Raw genomic sequence first — 23,846 nt, forward strand, 5'->3', positions numbered from 1 at the left:
GATGGCAGCAGGGATGGCTACGATGGATTTGGTAATGATGGAAGCAATTTTGGAAGTGGTGGAAGCTACAATGACTTTGGCAAGTGCAGCAGTCATCAAATTTTGGACCCATGGATGGTAGAAACTTTGGAGGCAAAAATTCTGGACCTTATGGAATGGAGGCCTATACTTTGTCAAACCACCAAACAAGGTGGCTATGGCAGCAGCAATAGCTATGGCAGTGGCCGAAGGCTTCAATGCTGCGAGGAAAAAACACTTAGAGGAGAGGAGAGCAACGGAAGTGCAGGGAAGCTAGAGGTTCCAAGGGATTGTGAGCTCAGCTAAGCACAGAGGTAGGTGGCAGGGCCTGGCTGCTACAAGAAGGCATGGTTTAGACAGTGCTCATATGGACGGGCAGAACCTCCAGGACTGTGCTTGTGACTAGCTGATAACAGGAACTCTAGTTTCCGTTCTGTGGAAATTGTAAAGCATTCCACACAGGATTTTAATGCAGATTTTTTTTTTTTTTTTGCATCCATGCTGTTGATTGCTAAATATAAGTATTTTTAAAAAATAAATAAATAATTAAAATTTCGATTAATTAAAAAGGGCTGGGAATGTGATTCAATGTTTAAGCCCCCCGGGTTCAAACCCTGGTACCCCAGTATTCCCCCAAAAAAGAGACACAAGAAAATATTCATGACATAATACTAAGAAAACTTTTTAAAGCATAAATACAATATGGCACTGAATGATTGCAACTGAAAACAGTTATGACGCAAGCAAACAAAAAATGAGAAATATTATGCCAAAGAAACAAATAAAGCTATAAGACGGTAACAAGAATATGAGAATTTTGGATTTTTTAAAAAATCTTAAATGTTATAATTTTCAGATTTATGCCTCAGGACAAAACCTGAATGGAAATGTATTGAGAAAGAGTTAAAATAGTTAAGACTTAGGATATTTTTAATACCTTTTTTTGGTCATTATAATGCTGCTTAGCAATAACAAATTTTATTTTATTTATTTATTTTTAAATATATTGTTTTTAGTTGTTGATGAGCCTTTACTTTATTTATTTATATGTGGTGCTGAGAATGGAACCCAGTGCCTCACACATGCCAGGCAAGTGCACTGCCGCTGAGCCCCAGCCCGGCCCCACATTTCATGTAGGTAAATAGGCAGGTGCGAGCACTCTGCCTCCTAGTGCACGCCTGAGCCTTTTGTCCTCCTGCGTGACTTTCTCTAATCTGAAGCAGCAGGCATGGCCATTCTTTTTCTTTCCTTTTTTTTTTTAATATTTATTTTTTAGGTGGACATGGACACAACACAATGCCTTTATTTTTATGTGGTGCTGAGGATCCAACCCGGGTCCCGCCCGTTCCAGGTGAGGTGGCTGAGCCACAATCCCAGCCCCTCTTTCCATTTTTTTTTTTAAACAACTTCTTGATGTAAAGAGTTGATCAGAGGGTTTGGATTTTTTGTCTGTTCGCCTGGTCTTGGAGCTTTTTGTTTGTTTGTATACTAGGAATTGAACCCAGGGCCTCAAGCATGGCAAGCAGGCACTCTGCCACTGAGCTCCAGTCCCCGCAGTCATCCCTGCGATCAAGAGATCTGTTAAGTGAGCTCAGACTCTTAAGATCAAATGTCCCACTGACACCGGTCATGGTCGGGAGCTTTTCAAGTAATCAGTGAAACCCCTCAGGCAGCCGTGGGTCCACTTCCCCAGGATACCGTCAGGAACTTCAGACTAGCAATGCTTTCTCTTTCTCCAAACTGCTAGCACTGTTGTCAGACTCCCTACCCACTATCCCTCACACGTCACTCAAACACGGTTCCCATTAACTAGAAACTTACCTACTGCTTTCTCTCCAACTAGCCACTATCGTCACCACCACAACCTCAATTAAAAAAAAACTGAGACTTAATTTATCAGAAGTTTTCTTGGACTAAATCTCTTCTAATACACACAGTATTTTAGGATTTCAGTTATTAGTAAATACTTGTTATAGAGAATGACCTTTTCACTGTAAAGCATCTCCAGCTAAAGAAAAACAGCAAAATAGAGCATAGCCTTTGCTAAAATAATCAACTAAAATATGGAAAAGAAAAATGACTTTAGTTTCTCTATATAACTTTATTTCCAACTTTTTTCTCCAGGGACATGAGTACAAAAACTTTACAGCTTAGGCAGACTATTTTGAAAGGTTTTTTTTCACATCTTTGCTTATCTAAATTCCGCCTCCTCTTTCAGGCACCAACCATTGCTGCAAGTTTTACCTTTTTCTATGAAGTCTTAAAATGGCTGAAAGTTATTAGGCACTCACCATACGGCAGATCTGGCATTGAGAGCTACCATATATAGATCTAATCTTCACCCCATCTCTGTGAGGTAAATATTATTATTTTGCCCATTACTTTTCAAAGTAAACAAAGAGGCACAGGTAAGTGGTGATCCTGGATTTGAACTCAGCGTCGTCTGAAGAAAGATTTTCTTCCTTCTATTGTGGTCACATACACCCCACAATGAGTCTATCATACTCTGTACACTCTTCCTTGTTTTCTTGTTTGCTTCATGTGCCTACATCTGTCCCTTGTAGGCATGGCAACTATGACCTCTGCGTCTCACCCCTTCTTCTGGAAGAGTGCTATGCATGAAAACATGGAAACAGGCTTCTTAGGTGACTTCAAAAATCCCTGGCAACATCTACAATATTTTAAAGACAGATTTTTTTTTTTTCTAATTTTAAAATGCAAAATATACTTTAAAAAGAAGAAATTTAAATGTTGAGGCATGATAACAAGGGAATTCTAAGGAGAAAGAACTGGGCATAGTTATGCCTTGCTATAAGCCTGTCACTGCTAAAGAACATGAAGTCACCCACTATGACTCTGCAGAATTAACACCTGAAGGTTAGCTCACACCATCAGTGTCAGATTTAGCATTACTAAAGTTAGGAAACTGACTACATATATTTATTTTTCTTCTTACTCAAAGCATCTCTTCCTGGTGAGTCATACCTATAAAACTGACAGACCAATCTACTTCCATTTCCTAAAAGAGAACAATGAAAATCAAATGAGGTTTTTTCTTGGATATGCACAATCAAAAACCAATAATCTGTTCTAAGTAATAACACACAAGGGGGTGGGGGATGCTGACGTCAGAAATTCTACCAGGATTCTAAAGCAGAATAAATTTTAAGAAAAGTTTTTCACTCCATAAATAAGAGAGTTCAAAGACATAATCTACCTGGAAGCACGTTCTACTCAACCTATCTACCAGACTATTCAGAATTAATCAAAAAACTGGAGTAAGGTTAGGAAGTGCCACAGACCATAAGCAAAAGAAAACATTCTTGGGCCGGGGCTGGGGCTCAGCGACAAAGTGCTCGCCTAGTGCACTGAGGCCCTGGGTTCCATCCTCAGCACCACATAAAAATAAATAAATAAAACAAAAGTATTGTGTCCAACTGCACCTAAAAATAAATAAATAATAATTAAAAAAAGAAAACATTCTTAATAAAATGGGACTATTACCCAAACATTCACCAAGTTTTTCAATAATGATTTGAGGGGTAGGGAGTACATAGGTCTTAAGATAATTTCAGAAACTAAGAGAAGTTTAGGGTTTCATGGGCTCCTTATTAAATACCACTTTTCAATTGAAACTGTAGTTTCAATTTACATACAAAACAAATACTAAAACATTTCACTACACCCCTAGACATTTCAGCTACCTCTGGAAAAGACTAATGGGATCCTGAAACAAAAGAATTCTGATTATGGGATTTAACTTTTCTTTTCTGTTAGCATCGGTCAGCTTTCTAGAGCCCGAAAGCTGTGTGACAATAGAGGATACACACTCAGAAGCAAAAGCAAAACCAGCGTCTGTTGCAGGTTGAAATGGTCTGTCCCTTTTGGGCTCTAGTTTCTAAATAATTAAAAACAAAGCATAATAATGTCATTGAATTGCAATTTAAAAATAGTTAAGATGGTCAAAAAGACAACTGAAGAGATTTTTAAGATAAATGGATAAAGTGAAAAAATGCATTGAATTTCATATAAAAGTGAAAAAAATACTCTGAATTTCATATGAAAAGGATGCCCTATTTTCAAATTACAGTTTTTTGCTTTTCTCTAAAAATATGAATGCCACATTTTACAAAGAAATTAAATATAGGCTCCATCTTGGAATTTGAAAGGCAATAAATGGCTTAGCCTTAATCTATCCCCAACTACCAAGTTGACCTGAGAAGCAAGCTCTAGAAACCAGTACTGTGTACACTGCTGAAGAAAGCTTGCTTGCAATCTAAATAAAAATTCTGGCCTGCTCTTTCTTTACTTGATTGTGATGCCTCTAAATTAGAGTCTGCCACACTGTTATTTCAAAAACATCACAAGCTTTCTATTCTCATACCAAATACACAATGAAGAAGCAGAAAAAGAACTGAAAACATCAACAGGTCTCAAAGACTATTACTTTCTCCTAATCAAAGGTTTTCAAAAGTAACTTGCCAAAGCTTCAGCTACTGAAAGAACAGATCTTTGGAAGGGCTACTCTTACCCATATTTTTCTTACACATTCAGTCCGATTTTGATGTTTTGCTGCACTGGAAAGTGATTACTTGTCTGGTTTTAACACCCACCCACTTCCTAAAGAATCCCTACAGCTAAAGGAAAACTTACCTCTGCAAAACGAGTTGATGTGCTATTGTCTATCCGGCTGCTGCCACCACCTAAAAAACTGAAGAGAAAAGGGAATGGTGGTAATTCTATTCCCAGGAACAAGCTCCCTTCCCAGAAGCTAAATATAGAATGGCATAATGAGAACAAAGCCCAATAAGGAAAAACAACTCATCCCAACACAACACCTACAAAGGGAATTATGAAGACTGGCATGTGCATTAATAAAATTGAAATCATTTCATTAAGAACTGAAGATCATCATGTTAAACAAAATAAGCAAGACAAGTATTGCCTGTTTTCTCTTATATGTGAGATCTGGAGTAGAGTCGGGGCAGATAACATAAAAGTAGAAATGGGACCCACTATTAGGAAAAGGAAGGGGACCAGAGAGAGGGAGGATAGGGCAGGAGAGAGGGTAATATGGAGGGTGAATACAATCAAAGCATATTATGTGCATGTATGAAAATGTCACAATGAAACCCATTATTTTGTATAATTAACATGAACTAATAATTTTAACTCTGAAAAAATACTGTATGTTAAACAAAGACTAGAAGGTGGCTCCATCCATGAAAAAAATATTATAATATGGGCTGGGGTTGTGGCTCAAGTGGTAGCGCGCTTGCCTGGCATGCGTGTGGCCTGGGTTCGATCCTCAGCACCACATACAAACAAAGATGTTGTGTCCGCCGATAACTAAAAAATAAATATTAAAAAAATTCTCTCTCTCTCTCTCTCTCTCTCTCCTCTCTCACTCTCTTTAAAAAAAAAAAAAAAAATATTATAGTAAACCACAGAATCAGGTGGTTTTCAAGTGACCCAGACTAAATCAAGTGAAAATTTGGGGAGAACTACCACCACAGAAAAGGAAGGAAAACCCACAGCCAGTAATGCAATTCAAATCTGACCTAGCCAAAGAAGAAAAACATTCATCCTCAGAGGGGCTAAGAAAACAAGCTGGGTGCAGTGGCTCATGCCTATAATCCCAGCGATTCAGAAGGCTGAGACAGGAGAGTACAAGTTGGAGACTAGCCTCAGCAATTTAGTGAGACTACTGCTTAAAAAAAAAAGAGAGAGAGAGACAGACAGACAGACAGACAGAGACAGAGTCAGAGAGATTAAGAAAACAACGATTTTTCACAATAAAACCATTCAACCATAATTGGGAGACTGAGGCAGGAGGATTGCAAATTCAAGCCTCAGCAATTTTAGCGAGACTGCGACCCAAGATAAAAAAGGGCGAGTATGTACTCAGTGGTACAGCACCACTGGCTCAATCCCCTGTACCAAAAATAGATAGATAAACAAAACCATCTGACCACCAGATGATGGCAACTTTGAGAAAATAAGTTAATATTTCCTGAGAATGATTAAACGTAGACATATAAGGGGTCTGGCACAGAATTTAGCACATTAGAAAAGGATTCAATAAATACTTCTTCTTCTTCTGATCATTTATCCAATTATTTGATTATCCTATCCATCCTGAAGAACTCATCTCAAATACTACCTCTTCCATTAAATCACTTCTGAACTCACTAACCAAATAAGAATCCTCTATACCCCTCTACACTCTAATGATCCTAAATTCTACCTTGTATTATAAACATCTAGGATTTTTCTCATTCACTTCAACCCTTTTCCTTCCTTTCATAAAAATAAATTCAAAAGACAAAGACTGCACCTTATCACGCCTCTAAAATATTTAGTGTTTATTACACAGAACACTCATCACCTTAAAATATCAATAACTCAAAACTAAAAGTTGTTGAATTAATATCACATGTTTAAATGACAAAATACCTACCTATTCCCAAGGACTCTGAAGAGTGGGAAGAAACATTAAATCTCATTGTCCAAGCCAGGTGTGGTGGCGCACACCTGAAATCCCAATGGCTCAGGAGGCTGAGGCAGGAGGATCACTGAGTTCAAAGCCAGCCTCAGCAACTTAGTGAGGCACTTAGCAACTCAGTGAGACCCTGTTTCAAAATAAAATATAAAAAAGGGCTGGGGATATGGCTCAGTGGTTAAACCTCCCTGGGCTCATTCCCTGGTACAAAAAAAAAAAAAAAAAATCCCCTTGTCCATATGAAATTAGCCAAGAAGAGAAATTAACACTGTAAAGAAAGGGGGATGGGAAGACTCACAAGAACTGCTGGATACCAGCTCAAGAGACACACATAAGTGCATAAACATACATACAAAAACCCTAACAATAGAACATCTACAAACTATTACAACAGCTTTCATTTTCAGGATTACAATACCGTCCAGGCACTGTGCTGAGTTCAATACAGAAACAAACACATCCTGTTAGTCAAATCAGAAGCAAAAAGCGAATGCCAATCTCTATGTAATCATTCTCAGGCCTTACTCTGATTAGCAACAACTTAACGCCTGTTTCGCTTCAGAAGTTAAAAATGCTTTTATAAAAATCACTTCCATTGTATAGCATGCACTTGTGTACCTGTACATCTACACTAAATACTACCAGATACCCTGAAAGGCAAAGTTGAATGGCTATATATCCATTTTATTGCCTGAGCCTAACAAGCTTCCAAGGGTCTTCTTTTCTGCCTTTGCTACATGGTTTCAGGAATTTAAATATTATAACTCAAACTATCAATTTGCAATTAAAACCATCAACTGTATCTTTTAGGGTTCTGCTCCCCCTGAAACTCTAACACTCCCTTTCCTTAACATTCCTTTGCATTTTAAAAGTGACAGAGCTAATCATAGAGAAGGGATAATAAAAACAATGTTCTGAGAAATTTTACAAAGCTGAAGAAAATTCACAAGATGCCTCTCTAGATGTATATTTACTTGGGGTCCATTATCCCATATTTACATTCAAGGACTTCCTCTTATTAATTTTTAAAATCTATTCACTGTAATTGCTAAGTATTCAGATCAATTAACACAAAGAGAAGGGAATCTTATGCTGTTTCTAAGGTTGATTCTAAGAAAAAGATTTCTTTGCTTATTTAAAACACTGATCTCTTTCAAAACACAATCACTGGGGTTGAGATTGTGGCTCAGTGGTAGAGCAACTGTGAGGCACTGGGTTCGAGCCTCAGCACCACATATAAATTAAATAAATAAAGGCACTGTAGGGGCTGGGGATGTGGCTCAAGTGGTAGCGCGCTCGCCTGGCATGCGTGCGGCCCGGGTTCGATCCTCAGCACCACATACAAACAAAGATGTTGTGTCCGCCAAATACTAAAAAAAAATAAATATTAAAATTCTCTCTCACTCTCTCTTTAAAAAAAAAAAAAAAAAAAAAAAAAGGCACTGTGTCCATCTACAACTAAAAAAAATTTTTTTTAAACACCATCATTACTTCTCAGTAATTGCTACCAAAAGCACCTAGGTAAGACTATTTTTTTGACCTATAAAGGTAGAAATAAAAGAATTAAAGTCAAATGAGAAGTGGAGCTGCAGAATTCATAGTTCCATGCTAGAAAAAGATTTATCCTGGCGTTTATCACTGTATCATTTATAACTATATCTAGATATGAAAATATCATTGCCTAAAGAAACCAGGATTGCGGTTTTAAAACTTAGAGAAAAAAAGTCTCATTAATTACTCCCCTACAACCAATAGGCTCTTATCCAACACATGCAGAGAACAAGTGCCTGATAAAGTATTTGATGCAATTATAACAGCACAAATAAAAAGCTGTCCCAAGTCAGCATTCCATCCACACACATTGCTAATTTTGCTGTCATGCTATCTTATAGGGTCAGTGTTGGCATTGTTATTTAAAACCAAGATTATTACATCAACATGTAAGTGTTTGTACCAAATTAGATCCCATGCCACACAGAAGCCCCAACTCATTTACACACATAATCAGCAATCATTAATAAAGTAAAACTAACAGTACATACTGTAAAAGGTGGAGTTTTTCTTGGTTGTTGAAGGGAACTTCAACCTTAGATTCTGCCAACAGCAATGGTAAAGAAATTAAAATTCCCAGAGTCACTCTAAGATTAAGAAGCTTCAGATTGCAGATTCTTTTTAACCAGCTGGAACTTCACTTCCTTAACCAATGTTTAACTAGCCCCAAAGAACAAGTGCCATTATGTTTAGCCACACACACACAAATGCCAGTACACTATCAATGCTATTCTACAATTTTTAATTATTCATATTAGCTAAGAAGAAATCTATAATATTGTCCCTTCTGAAAATATTTATTCCTCCTTTTTTCAGTTTTATTCCCTTACAAAGGCCAATGAGAGGGCTAGGCATATAGCTCAGTGGTACAGTGCTTGCCAAGTATGCATGAGGTCCTGTGTTCAAGTCCCAGCACCACAAAAAAAAAAAAAAGAAAAAACAATACTATATCAAATGAAAACGAATTTCAAAGCATAACAGACACAAATATTAATATTACAGTGGCAAGATGGCAAAAGTTTGACAGTAATAATCTTAAATAAGAACAAGGGATCCAAGGCTTCCTCAAAATAGAGTAACAAATCAAGTCTCCTTGGCTAGAATATCCTATCTATCTTCCTAGATGTCTTTATGAGAAGCTGCACCATAACCCACCAAAGACACATAACAGCAATTTACCTTCAGGCAACAAAATGATCACCAAAAACTAACCAATAATCTAAGAGAATCCCCAAGTCTGAGAAAATAAATGAAAACTTACCAGATTTACTCTGATATGGGTATAGAATGAAACACCATCACCAGCAATGGGTCTCATCACACTCCCTATCACATTACTTTGTAAATTTTCCCTTTTCTTTTCCTTCTCTCTCCCATTCTTCTGCCCTCTCATGTGTACACACGCACACACATGCACACTAGTGCTTGTGTGTGTGTGCTCTCTCCTTTTCTCATATTGTAAGTCATAAAACAAATTCATTCAGTTGATGGCAAGAGAAAACAGTTTTAATAATAGAATGCCTGATTTATTCATGAGCTTATACAATACCTGGAATCATCTGTCACTTCTTCAATAAAGCCTGATTCACATCTGGGACATATATATTCCTATAAGAGAAAGGAAGAAGTAAATAAAGGTTTTTCATTAGGAAGCTAAGTATGTAGTTTCAGAATAGTATGCAGTATACAAGGTAAAATACAGAAATGTTGTATTTAATTGCTGATTCCTAGGATGGTTTTTTCCTATCATACACTGGTAAATAAAGAATTCCCTAAGATGTTTGTGGAATGGCTTCATAGGTACCTAAATTGTTCCTATTGAGAGATGGAAGGAGAGCGTCAAAAATTTGTTAACTTGATTTTTGCTTGTATTTAAAATTTGGGTTCATTGGTTTATTTTGTGTTATTGTTTTGGTGATAGTGGTAGGACAACTGGTTTATTTTTTAGCTGAAATGAATTCATTATCTAATTTTATTTCCAAATTTAAAAAAAGATCCACTACATACATGAGAGTCGTAAAAGATATTAGTAGACGGATATAGAAATATTTTTTAAATATGAACATACAGGAGACAAACTAAATCAGACAAATCACAACACTAATCCATTCGCAGACTAGAAAATTACAATTTTCTAGTAATTGATAGGGGATGCTTATCATAGTTTTCAAAAGTATAAACCAGGAAGAGTAACATGTGCTACTTGGGAGCTGAAGCAGAAGAATCATGAGTTTAAGATCATTCTGGAAAACAAAGGATGACCACAACTGAAAGGAGAAAAAAAAAGAAAAGAAAATGACAATAAAAAGTATATTTTAACTACCTTTTAAATAGATGTCGGAAAGGCTTCTTCAACTTTTGTTCCTGATACTTTATGAACCCTAAACTTTGTTTTATCAGACCCTGATGTAGCAATATTTGGCTCTTCAAAGATAGAATGGTATCTTACGTATTGGAAGGCTTTCTTAAGAGGAATGTAAAGAAAATAAGGTCAATCCTTCATGTCAAGGAGATTAGTTTGAGGAGAAGAGAGTTAAATCAAGAAATGGTAGTATTTAATAAAATAACTAATATCATCAAAGAATACTGGAAATGAAATAAATATCAAGGTTTTGTCTGAACAGAGTCCCCAAATACTAGTCTGTTTGTTCAATTAAGAAGGAAATTATAGGGGCTGGGATTGTGGCTCAGCAGTAGAGCGCTCGTCTAGCATAAAGGCATAGTGTTGTGAGGGAGGGAGAGAGAGAGAGAAGAGAGAGAAAGAAAGAAAGAAAGAAATTATGGGGGCTGAGGCTGTGGCTCAGTGGTAAAGTGCTTGCCTCGTATGTGTGAGGCATTGGGTTCAATCCTCAGCACCACATAAAAACAAATAAAAACCACTGTGTGTTCATCTACAACTAAATAATATAAAAAAAAAAAAAAAAGAAGAAAATTATGGGGCTGGGGCTCAGAGATGGAGTGCTTGCCTCTCGTGTGCCAGGTGCTGGGTTTGATCCTCAGCACCACATAAAAATAAATCAATCGGAATATTGTGTCCATCTACAACTAAGAGACAATTTAAAAAAAAAAAAAAAGGAAATTATGTATTTAGGATCATGATGGCAGAAAACAGCAGGCATGGGGTTTGGAGGGGAGTTGTGTGAGTGTGGATATTCAGAATAGGCAAACAGGGAGCAAACTGTGGAAAACCAGGTCACCATAAACTTTTCCCTGTGATCAGAAGCTCTCAACCCTTGAGACATATTCATAATGGACATACTACTATAGAAATAAATCCCCAAATCCCTCCCCCTACTGCTTCACCCTCCATACTCCCAGGTAGCGGTAACTCCAACCCTTTCTTTCCCAATGAATCAATAACTTAATTTTGTGTTACTAGGGATTGAACCCAGGGCCTCATGCATGCTAAGGCAAGCACTCTACCACTGAGCTACCTCTCCAGTTCTTTTATTTGTTTTTTAATTTTAAGACAAGATCTTGCTAATTGCCCAGCTAGCCTCAAACTTGTAATCTTCCTGCCTCAGCCTCCCAAGTTGCTGGGATTACAGACATGGACCACTGCACCCAGCCAAATTTTCAATGTAGACCAAACACCCTTATATTGAAGATGCCATTCAGGACTTTCATAGGGAGACAGAAGTCAAGGCCTAGCCTCAAAGGACAGGCTGACCTTGTGAGGGGCTACTGCAGCTGGCTTCAAAGCCAATGTTCATTTACCATTCTGGGATTCCTAGGGCCCAGAAGAAGTATACTAAACCTACTCTGCCTATGCTCTACATATGGAACAACACAGCCTGGATGACCGTCCATCTGTCTACAACATGGTTCACTCAGTATCTTAAGCCCACTGTTGAGACCTATTGGTCACCCAAGAGCTCTGATGAAGATATACAGATGTACAAGATCAATGCTGTTTTCATACCTTCTAACACAAATCCATTCTGAGCCCAAAGATCAAAGAATGATTTTGACTTTCAAGTCTCATTATATAAAAACACCAATAAGATACACCCCTGTAATCCCAGGTACTCAGAAGGGCAAGGCAAAAGGGTCCCAAGTTCTAAGCCAGCCTAAGAGACTTAACAAGACACTGTTTAATGAAAGATTAAAAGGGATGGGGATGTGGCTCAGTGATAGAGCAAAAACAAAAAACTATCACAGATGACCATGAGATTCAATATATGGCTACAGAAGGAGAGAGCAGCAAGAGGGGTGAGGGTCGCTAGAGGTTAAGGGTCATCTGTGTTTATGGTGGACTTCAAAAACACTTGATCGTAGGTGTGGCTCTAGGAACAGGCCATAAGCCACCACAGCTCCGTCATAGGAACAAGACACTTCGGAGGTATACATAAAACTGTAGAAGTACTGGATGGTTCTTCCTATCATTTGACAATAACAAATACTCCTTCTATTTATAAGAACCAATCAAACTTTCTACATAGCTCTTGATACAAGGAAAAGAAGCCGAATTTTTTCCATATATGTATATATTTGGGGGGGGAGGGTGTTTTTTAGGATTTTTTTTGTTTTTTTCAATACTTGGGACTAAACCCAGGAGCACTCTACCACTGAACTACACTTCCAGCCCTTTTTTATTTTTATTTTGAGACAGGGTCTTGCTAAGTTGCTGAGGCTGACCTGGAACTTGCAATCCTTCTGCCTTGGCCTCCCTAGTAGCTGAGATTACGGGCACACATCTGCGCTGGTGGTCCATAAATTATCCCTAATAATAAAAGTAGCTAATTGTAAAACAAACCACCTCACAAGCATGGACTATCCCTCCTGCAATCAATATTACAGAAAACACAGACAAGTTCTTCATCCTCTATCAAAGTAAAAAAAAAAAAAAAAAGTCTCTTTAGTAGACTGACTTCAGAACAAAGCCTGGCCTCAGAAATCATCTCACTTCCATTTCTTTAATCTGCCTCTTGGAAGCCTGAAAACCCTAATATAATATATTGTTGTTCCTGTTTCTAGTTTTTTTTTTTTTTTTTTTAAGGCTTATATCATTCCACTTACTAGCACTACTCTTCAGGATCTGACCCTATTCACTGGAATCTACCCCTCCACTGCACAACAGAATTACATTAATCACATCAAACTAATCCACAGGCACAATACTGAGAGGAGAGAGAGGAAATAACATTGACATACACTGACAGTTGTTAAAACTGAGTTAATTTTTGGAGGTGTGTCTATGTGGGTTTATTTTATGTTTTTTTGTGGTTAAAAAGAAAGAAAAAGAACACGTGAAACTTGAAACTTAACCCCTTAAACATTTTTAAGTGTGTAGTTCAGGAATGTTACATAGATTCACATATGCAAAAGTGAAACTTTATACCCATTAAACAACAACTTCCCCTTTCTATTCCTCTCCCTATCCCTGGTAACTACCACTTTACTTTGTTTCTATTAATTTGACAATTTTAGATATCTCATGTAAGTGAAATCATATAATATTTTTCTTTTTGTGACAGATTTATCTCCTTAAGTATGAAAGTTCTCAAGGTTCACCTACATGGTAGCATGTGACAGGATTTCCTTTCTTCTTAATAAGACTGATATATTATTCCACTTTATGTTTATACCACACTTTATTTTGCTTTACTTTGCTCACTGAAGGACATCTGGGTTGTTTCTACTTCTTAGGCTATTGTGAAGAGTGCTTCTGTGAATACAGGTGTATAAATCTCTCTTCAAAATCCTGCTTTCAGTTCTTTTGGACAGATAGCCAAAGGTGGGATTGCTGGATCATATGGTAATTCTATTTTTAATTGTTTGAGAAACAAACATACTATCTTCTATTTCAGTTGTACCTCTTTAAAGTCCAACACTATACCAGAGTTACGATTCTTTGATGCACAAAAATTTTTAAGTCTGATATAGTCCCTTTTATCTATTTTTGTTTGATGACCTATACTTCTGGTGTCATATCCAAGAAATGACTGCCAAATCCAAAGCCACGAAGCTTTTCTCCTTTCTTCTATGAGTTTTATAGTTTGGGGTCTTACATTTAGGTCTTTAATCCATTTTTAGTTGATTTTTGTGTACAGTATAAGGGTCCAACTTCACTGTTTTGCATTCAGAGATTGTTCTCCTAACATCATTTGTTGAAGAGGTTGTCCTTGTCCCATTTAGTGTTACTAGTATCTTTGTCAAAAATCATCTGATATCTTCTAACCATCCAGCAAGAGTTTTTGAGTGAGTTCTCTATTCTATTCCATCAGTTTAGGTCTATCTTTATGATAGTACCACACAGTTTTGAACACTCCAGCTTACCATATGGATTAAAGTAAGGAAGTGTAAGTCCTCCAACTTTGTTTTTCAGAATTTTTTGTTGGGGCGGGGGTACTGGGAATTGAACTCAGGGCACTCAACCACTGAGCCACATCCCCAGCCTTATTTTGTATTTTATTTAGAAACAGAATCTCATTGAATTGCTTCATGTCTCGCTTTTGCTAAGGCTGGCTTTGAACTTATGATCCTCCTTCCTCAGCCTCACAAGTCGTGCACTACCGCTCCTGGCATTTTTCAGAATTATCTTAGCTATTCATTATCCCTCGAGATTCCATCTGAATTTTAGAACAATTTTTGCGATTTTTGGAAAAAATGTTATTGGGATTTTCAAAGGGAATTGTGTTGAATCTGTAGATCACTGGTAGTCTTTATATCTTAACAAAATTAAGCTTCCAAATCCATGAACATATGATGTCTTTCCATTTATTCATCTTCTTTAAATTTCTTTTAGCAGTGTTTTATAGTTTTTAGTATGTTAGCTTTTTACTTCCTTGGGTAGGCTTACTCCTAAGTATGTTTTATTCTTTGGGGTGCTAGTATAAATGGAAATTTTTAAAAAATATTTTTTAGTTATAAATGGATTATTTGTTTGTTTGTTTATATGCAGTGTCCAGGGCCTCACACATGCCAGGCAAGTGCTCTATCATTGAGCCACAACTCTAGCCCATAAATGAAATATTTTCTTAATTTCTTTTTCAAATTGTTCATTGCTTAGTGTATAGAAATGTGATTGATTTTCGTGTTCATTTTGTGTCCTGCAACTTTCCTGAATTTGTTAGCAAGGGTGTGTGTGTGTCTTTTCTTTTTCTTACCTAATTGCTCTAATTAGGACTTTGAGTACTACATTGAATAGCAGTGGTAAGACCAGGCTTCTTGGCCTGGTTTCTGATCTTAGAGTACAAGTTTTCAACCACTGAGTATGATGTTCACTATGGGCTTTTCAAATATGGTCTTCTATTCCTAATTTGTTGAGGGCTTTCATCACGAACAGGTGCTAAATTTTGTCAAATGCTTTTTCTGCATCAACTGAGATGACTATGTGTTTTCTAACCTTTATTGTGTTAATGTGGTATTTTCTCCACTTCAATGTGCTTGAAATTTTCCGCAAAAAAGTTTGATTATTTTGTTTTTGATTTACAACAGTCTAAGAAACATAGATCAAGAAACTGTTAATTAAACCACATATAGATCAAACTGTAACAATCCAAAGTAAAAATAAAGATTAGAAATAACCTATTATCCTAGAGAATTAAGAGGAAAGCCATTTACACCTAGGGAAACAGCAACAGTGCACTTTACCCTGTGATAGTCCTCTTGACTACCCTGTAAGGTGGATGTTGTCCTTTCTATGCTAAAGGCATGAAAATGAAGTAAACTGTCCATGGCAGGTAATCATCCAAAGATGGCCCCCTCAAAATCTCTCAATCCACATGCTCTTCTACAGTGTGACTTCCCCACCCCTTTCAAGAGATGAAGTCTATTTTCCAGCCCTTTGAATTTGGAAGACCCTGAAATTTAAAGAGAACACTGTGCGAGTTCAGAGCCCTCAACTGCCTGGTAGCTTCTGCATCCTGAGTCCTGGAGCCTTGACCAATCCTAAGGTAAATCCAGACTATTCTGCTGGATAGAGAGGCCATGTCAAGGAGTCCTGCAACATCAGACAACAACAGGGGAAAACAAGCTTGGAGGTTCATCAGAACACAACCAGAAGAAATCCCCTACGTGAAAACTGACCAGCTGAACCTTGTCAATCCACAGGAACGTGAGAGATAATAGTCACTTTAAGTCCCTAAATTTTGGGTGATTTCTTACAATAAAAGAAAACCAGAACAATGCCCATGGAATAAAAAAGAGCTTTAAACCTCGACCTTTATTTTTTATTAATATTTTATTTTATTTTTATGTGGTGCTGAGGATTGAACCCAGTATCTCACACACACACACTCTGCCTTTGAGCCACAACCCCAACCCATAAACTGTAATCTTTCTTGAATCCAAAATTCCATATTCTTCTCATTAAACCATGTTAATTGAGAATAACTGTTTTTAAAGAAAAGAATAGTAATTGCAGTTTGCAGAAGATTGTATGGAAAGATTTATGGCTGGAACAAATGAGGCCTTGGAAGTACAGATGCCATTTACATTACCCCCATCTGCCTCACAGTGGAGCACACACAACCCAAGGTCTGAACTTCAACCTTGTGAACTCACAAATCTAAGAGAGAACCTGTCTTCTGAAGAAAAAGTCATAGTAAATCAAATTCAGAGATCATACACATAAAACCCAGAATGCCGATTTTCTTAATTATAATGAAAAAGCATCATCCCACATCCCCTTCTAATTGGACACTTTCTTTTTCCTGATAGAATATACTGAAACTACTTAGCTATACATTCTTAGTTATAATCACAATTTAGTCATGCCCTACACTGAGATTACAACCATGTTGCATTTTAATTATGTATCTCATTGATCACTTATAAATTTATATACATTTTAATTTTTCCAAAAATTTTCCAGAGGTGACTTTAATTTAGGGGAAATTTCCATGAATTGAGGAGACTGTAAAAAAGTCAAACAGGAGTTATACACTGTCCTTCTCTGCCTTCATGCTCCTTCTCACATCCAGGACTTGGCCTTAGTATCACCCTGATACATTCACATACAGAGTTTGCTGGAGTGGGGAAGTAGGGAGTAAAGGTAACCCAAAGAAAAGGGTGCTGTAGAAATGTTTCCTCAGCTTAACACATTAAGTCTTCAACCTCTCTCCTCTTGTGTAGTATTTCCAGTGCATTTACCCACATGGTCACAAAATCTTGTGTGCTGTGTGTGTGCGCACACCGGGGGTCAGAGCTAAGACCTCACACACACTAAGTATGCCCTCTCATCACTGAGCTCTGCCTCCAGCCTGGTCACAAGATCTTATCCAACAATTCAGTGAGCCATCTCTATCATTCCATCTATAAAAGAAAGGCCTAATAAACCTAAGCTACTTACCCGAAATCACTAGACAACAGGAACTTGGCTCTTTATATCAAACTGCTTTCCTCCCAGGACCTAAAAGTTTATTGCATACAACTCTAATTAAAATGTTTAGTAGCTAGTACACTTGAATGAACTGCTTCAGATGTCCCACTGCCCACTTCATCTAAAAATATCTATAAAGAGAAACATTTTTCACATTAATAGTCTGAGTCAGGAACAATTCTCTAAACATTGCTTAACCCTAAAGCTTACCCACTTAGAATAGCATAAGAGGTCACAAAGCACTATAATATAGGAAGAAAAGGGAAAGGATGGTTTTAAAGCATTACTTTCTTCTGCCTCCTGTATTTCGAAGGTCAGTGATCATCGGGTACAGTGGTATGCACCTCCAATAATCCCAGAACTTAGGAGGCTGATATAGCAGGATCACAAGTTCAAAGTCAGCCTTAGCAACTTAGCAAGGCCCTAAGCAACTGAACAAGACCCTGTCTCAAAATAAAAAATAAAAAGGTCTGGGGATGTAGCTCAGTGGCCAAGTGCCCCTGGGTTCAATCCCCAGTAGCAAAAAAATAAAAATAAAAAGAGATGAATGATCAAAATATGTGACATCTTGACAGGACAACAAGGTATAAGCCAGGACCTATTTACATCAAGTCCCATAATATGAAACTTACATGAATTTGTAACCAACATTTATTCAGTATATCAAAAATAGTATAGACACTATTAATTTCCCAATTCCACAGCTTTGCTTTTATACATCTATGTTATCAAATCTCAATATTTATAATTTTATTTTGTCTAAAACAAGAGGACTAGGCATTTTCTGTCTAGTGTGAAAGTCAAAATCTAAGATCACAATATTAAATTAGTCACAACCCCCAAAGCGTGGAGAAGGCAGGGCAGAGTGACCTCAGCCCACGGGAGAGCTGCACTGCGGCCCCCCACCTAGCAAGGCATGGCTCTCCCAGCCTGTCTCCATCTAGAGACAACAGCCACGACTGCAAGACCCTCACCAAGGTCCCGCGGGCCTGGTTACCAGAGGCAAGATACTGGCACCCTGCAGGGACACAACTAGATTACAGGGTAGAATTTACATATTATCATAAACGGTACCTGAAATGTAATAAGTTCTCAACCAACTGTAAGTCTAATAAATTCTTTTGGATATGAAACATTTCTTAAGCCATGTTCCTTAAGTTATTAAGCAATGGTCTCTTTTTCAATAGATCTTTTTATTTGTTGATGGGCCTTTATTTATTTATTTTTACGTGGTGCTGATGATGGAACCCAGTGCCTCACACATGCTAGGCAAGTGCTCTACCACTGAGCCCCAGCCCAGCCCCAGCCCCAGCCCCAGCCCTAATCACTGGTCTCTTAAGGGAAAAAAAGACCTGGAAAAGGATGAATTAAAGAATTATTAAGCATGGTGCTTTACTGAATAACTTTTTCAGAACCATTCTGAACCATATTTTCATTTTTCATAAACAGACTGTGTCATAAATGGGGAAATGAAGGGATAGAGATGGGGTTGGAGGAGAGTATAAACTATTTTATCATGAATGAACTCCTATTAAATCTCCAGGCATAGTTTGAGAAAGTTATTTAAATAACTGATTATTTCCAAACATTTAGATTCCACAAAGCAGTTCAATTTTAAAATTAAAATTAAAAAAAAATAGAAACGAAGGTGAATTGCCAACTTTTTCAATTTGACAAAAAACATTTTTTTTAATCACCACCTACTATCACCATTAATTCATTTGAAAAGTATTATTTTAAAACCAAATGACAAGAATAAGGCATAGACTTTTAATGGCACACACCTGTAATCCTAGCAACTCAGGAGGCTAAAGCAGGTGCCAGCCTCAGCTACTTAGCAAGGGACTAAGCAACTGAGTGAGACTCTTATCTCAAAACAGAAAACAAAGGAGTCTGGGGATGTGGCTCAGTGGTTGAGTGACCCTGGTTTAATCCCTAGTATCAAAAAAGAAAAAAAGAAAAAAGATCTTTAAGTTAAAGAACAGATCTTTAAATTACATATACCTGCATCTTCCTATCACCGCCCTCGAGGCAATCAAAAATCTCTAGTTTAGACCTCTCTAACAAAATACAAGTACTCAGGGGCTGGGGTTGTGGCTCAGTGGTAAAGCACTCACTTAGCAGGTAAAAGGCCCTGGATTCGAGCCTCAGCACCACATTAAAAGAAATAAGTAAAATAAAGATATTTTAAAAAATTACAAGTACTCAGAATTCTTGTATTGACTTTTCATCAAGAAGATAAGGATACCAAGAGGCATTCAAGTCAGCAAAGATCACATACAAACTGGTCCTTAACAGTAGCCACAGACCACTACAGAGTAAGAAAACAATAGAGTTCACTGAATAGAACTTTAATAATGAAAGCAACTTAAAATCAACCTCAAAGGAAAACCATGAGGTATATTTATTTTTTAATAAGTTCTGAAAAGAAAGTTTTCCAAGGACTGGAATTATAGCTCAGTGGTAGAGCACTTGCCCAGCATGTGTGAGGATTTGATCCTCAGCACTACATAAAAATAAATAAGGATTGTAAAAAAGAAAAAGAAAGTTTTTCCAGGTCAAATATACATGCTACTGAATCCCAAGTCTTCAAAACAAGTGTTAATTTATTCAGTCAACATTTCTGGCATTAACAAGGTATTGCTGGGCTGTGGGTACATAGGTAAGAGTGTTTGTCTAGCATGTGCAAGGGCAGGGATTCAACCCCCAGCACCATAAAAAAGAAAGAAAGGGCGAAGAGAAGAAAAATCTTGACATTGCTCTGTATTATGTCCTGGATTCTGACTAGCAATTTTTGCTAGTCACCATAAAACAAGAGAACATATGAGTTTGTAACTCATAAAGAAGATAGTTTCAAGGTATATTTAACTCCCAACAAGATTAATTTGATGACTATCATATAATTTTCTATGTGGAAAAACTATAGAACAAAATTCTCTTATATGAAATCCAAAAATACCCAAATGCTCAAATCATTAAAGCAGATAGCAGAGATAAATGCAACTAAACTGCCTTGGTTTACAGACAAGGAAAATAAGGCCTTAGAAGGTTCAATAATGTGTCTAAGGAATGAAAAAGCCAGGCACGATGGCACACACCTGTAATCCCAGCAGCTTGGGAGGCTGAGGCAGGAAGACTGCAGGTTCACACAGCCTCAGCAACTTACCAAGGCCCTAAGCAACTTAGCAAGACCCTGCTTCAAAATAAAAAATAAAGAGGACGGAGGATGAGGCTCAGCAGTTAGCACCCTAGGTTCAATCCCCTAGTACCAAAAAAAAAAAAAAAAAAAGAACTGGGGATGTAGCTCAGTAGTAAAGCATCCCTGGGTTCAATCCCCAGTACAAAAAAAAAAAAAAAAGACTAAAAGAAAACTTTTTTCTCACAGTGACATAATACTTTATCTATTTAATTAGTAAAAATATAAAACCAACTATGAACAGGGATAACAGTTGCAAAATGAGTTAATTGTTAGTTTTACATCTTTACATCACAACTTTTTATTCTTAAAGCCCTTTCCTACTATTTTATTCTTAAAGCCCATTTCCATTTTTAAAATGTTTAAAAATGGTAGGAAAGGGCTTTAAGAATAAAAAGTTGTGACTTCAAGATGTAAAATGGGCAAAAAGGTATTTATTCTAATTCTGAGATAGTTACACTATTTTAATGTTTAAAGGAGGAGAAAATATTTAAATCCTAATTCCACTACCCATTTTTCTACACGTTTTATGAATCATTTTACTTCTTTCTAAATATAGACTAAGTACCTAGAACAGCTCCTGGAATATAGTAGACACTAATAAAGTCGCTGAATGAGTGCAAGATCGAATAGTACCTAGTATTTTATTGTTACTATGAAACACAAACCAAATTCAAAGTGCTGCACTTCACACTCCATAAATACAAAGTGTGTGCCTGTGCGCACACCTCTGTCCTTGGAAGAAAATATCACACTTGGGAATAGAAACAGACTCATTTGTAATCCTTTCTTAGCACGAGTGTTGCAGGATGAGACAAATCTATGTTACACTGCCAACCTTATTAAAAACCTTAGGAACTCTGAATCTGTCCACGTAATGCTGCTTGCATGTTAAAACAGGGTGCTAGCATGTGATGTCAAGGAAGCTCCTCTCCCTGAGTCAGCATCTGCACTTGGTGGAGAACAATAAGCCAATGATTTTAGTGTATTAATGAAATAAAGTTGATGGCTGGGGATGTCGCTGAGCAATAAAAGGCTTGTTTGGTATGTGAGGCCCTGGGTTCAACCCCAGCACCATTAATTATATACATAAAGGTTGAAAATTTCAGGGAATTAAACATTTTATGATTCTCATTAATATCACTTTCAATTACTTTGGGTTTTGCTTTGTTATATTCTGTTTTTGATAGTGGGGATTAACTCAGGGCACTTAACCCAAACCTGTTTTTTATATTTTATTTAGAGACAAGGTCTCCCTAAGTTGCCTAGGGCCTCGCTAAGTTGCTGAGGCTGGCTTTGAACTCATGATCCTCCTTGCTTCAGCCTCCCAACCCACTGGGATGGTAGGTGTGGGTCACCACACCCGGATTTTATATTTTATTTTGAGGCAGAATGTTGCTAAATTGCTAAGACTGGCTTCAAACATGGTGATCCTCCTGTGTCAGCCTCCCCAGTCACTGGGATTACAGGCCTGTGCCACCATGTCCAGCCAATCACTTTTTAATCTAAAACACTCAAAACAAGACTAGCAGAGAAAGAATTTATGTTTTACATGTTATTACACATGAAGTGAATGTGTACAATCATAATAGTTTTCACAGTGTATGAGCAATCCAAATAAATAACAGTTAATATTTTCAAATCAATGAGGTTAAGCTACAAAGTTTCCAATCTTCAACCTAACTTTTCTTAACTAAGTTCACTAATGCCTCCAAACTTTCAGCAGTTACCATATTACAAGATCACTAGTGACTGGCACTACAAATTCAAAACCACAGAATCAACAGTTCATAAAGCTTGAGGGTTCAGTACCCTGACTACTACTTAAATTAGAAAAGATCTATAGATGAAGTTAGATTCAACAGATTCAGTTACAGATGATTAATGAAAGGCCCATTCAGTCATTCTGAAGGGCACGTATCTATGGACAGTCTCCTCTACTCTCATATGTGGTAACAATGCTATGTTCAAAACAAAAAGGTTCAACTCTGCCTAACAGTAATGCTAAGTGGTCCACTGGAACACTGCTTTGAGCCAAGTATTTACTCGACTGTCTACAGGTTTGTATTTTTTTTTGAAGTTTTTTTATGATATCCTCATAATTTACCAGGTACACAGACAGAAAGTGACAAGGGGAAAAAAGCCTACAATTACAATTCCCTCCTTAAACAAGTAATTAATGAACATCTACTACGTACCAGGCACTGTTTCAACACTAATGACAAAGGAAATGGTAGTAAAAGTGGTAAGGAGCCAGGGGTATGGCACACACCTATAATCTTAGGTACTAAAGAGGCTAAAGCAGGAAAATAAAAAACTTGAGGCCAGCCTTAGCAATTACATAAGATGTTTCTCAAAAAAAAAAAAAAAAGAAAGAAAAAAAAAATTTTTTTTAAAAGGGTTGCATGTGTGAGGCCCTAAATTCAATCCCCAGTACTGCAAAAATAAATAGGAAGAGTGATAAGGAAATGAGAATGTAAAGGTACCTAAAGAACAGGTAAACCTTTGTCAAGTGCAACTTGTAAATGTCTAAAAGACAAGACTGAATCTTGTAAAACAAAGAGTTACTTTGTTAAAGTAGCGAATTCAAAAAAAAATGAAAAGAAATAAATGATAAAATAAAAAATTTTTCTTCATTATGTCTAGATTCCCCCCCGCCCCAGGACTAGAAATTGAGCCCAGGAAATTCTACCACTGAGGTACTGAGCTACATCCCCAAACCTTTATATTTTTCATTTTGAGACCAGGTCTCACTGAAGTTGCCCAGGCTAGCCTCCAACTGGTGAATCTCCTAAGTCAGCCTGACAAATTGTTGGGATTTTAAGAGTATACCACACCCAGCTTAGAAGTCACTCTTTTTTTTTTTTTTTTTTTGTAATTTTTAATTGTAGAAGGACACGATGCCTTTATTTTGCTTATTATTTTTATGCAGAGCTGAGGGTTGAACACAGTGCCTCACACATGCTGGGCACTCGGCTACTGAGCCACAACCCCAGCCCTAAAAGTCACTCTTAACAAAGAAATACAATCCATTAGGAGACACGCTAGACATCTGTGGAAGGCATTTTGGTTGTCACAGCAACTTCTTTATTGCTACTGAAATTTAGGCTGGGGGTACGACTCAGTGGTAGGGTACTTGCCTACCCTGCACAAGGTCCTGAGTTCAATCACCAACACTGGAAAAAAACATAAAACAAAAAAAGTGCTGCTGATATTTAATGAGCAGACGCCAAGAAAGCATAAGAAGTCCAGAA

General features: G+C 37.2%; 1 protein-coding gene across 2 annotated transcripts in view; it reads right to left on the reverse strand.

Annotated features, from left to right (window-relative positions):
- Rnf115 (ring finger protein 115) overlaps window positions 1-23,846 on the reverse strand; it is an 83,835-nt gene that overhangs the window by 48,957 nt on the left and 11,032 nt on the right. Inside the window, exons 1-3 of one of the 2 annotated variants that reach the window (XM_076861795.1) lie at window positions 9,621-9,679; window positions 8,563-8,614; window positions 4,672-4,729 (exon numbers count right to left, since the gene is read on the reverse strand). In XM_076861795.1, coding sequence (XP_076717910.1) covers window positions 4,672-4,729; window positions 8,563-8,614; window positions 9,621-9,630 — 120 coding nt within the window. In that variant the 5' untranslated portion in view covers window positions 9,631-9,679. Of the gene's footprint in view, window positions 1-4,671; window positions 4,730-8,562; window positions 8,615-9,620; window positions 9,680-23,846 lie in introns of those variants that run through there. The other variant, XM_076861794.1, reaches the window with a different exon arrangement.

The sequence above is a fragment of the Callospermophilus lateralis genome, chromosome 7, assembly GCF_048772815.1.
Source record: "Callospermophilus lateralis isolate mCalLat2 chromosome 7, mCalLat2.hap1, whole genome shotgun sequence".
Lineage (NCBI taxonomy): Eukaryota > Metazoa > Chordata > Mammalia > Rodentia > Sciuridae > Callospermophilus > Callospermophilus lateralis.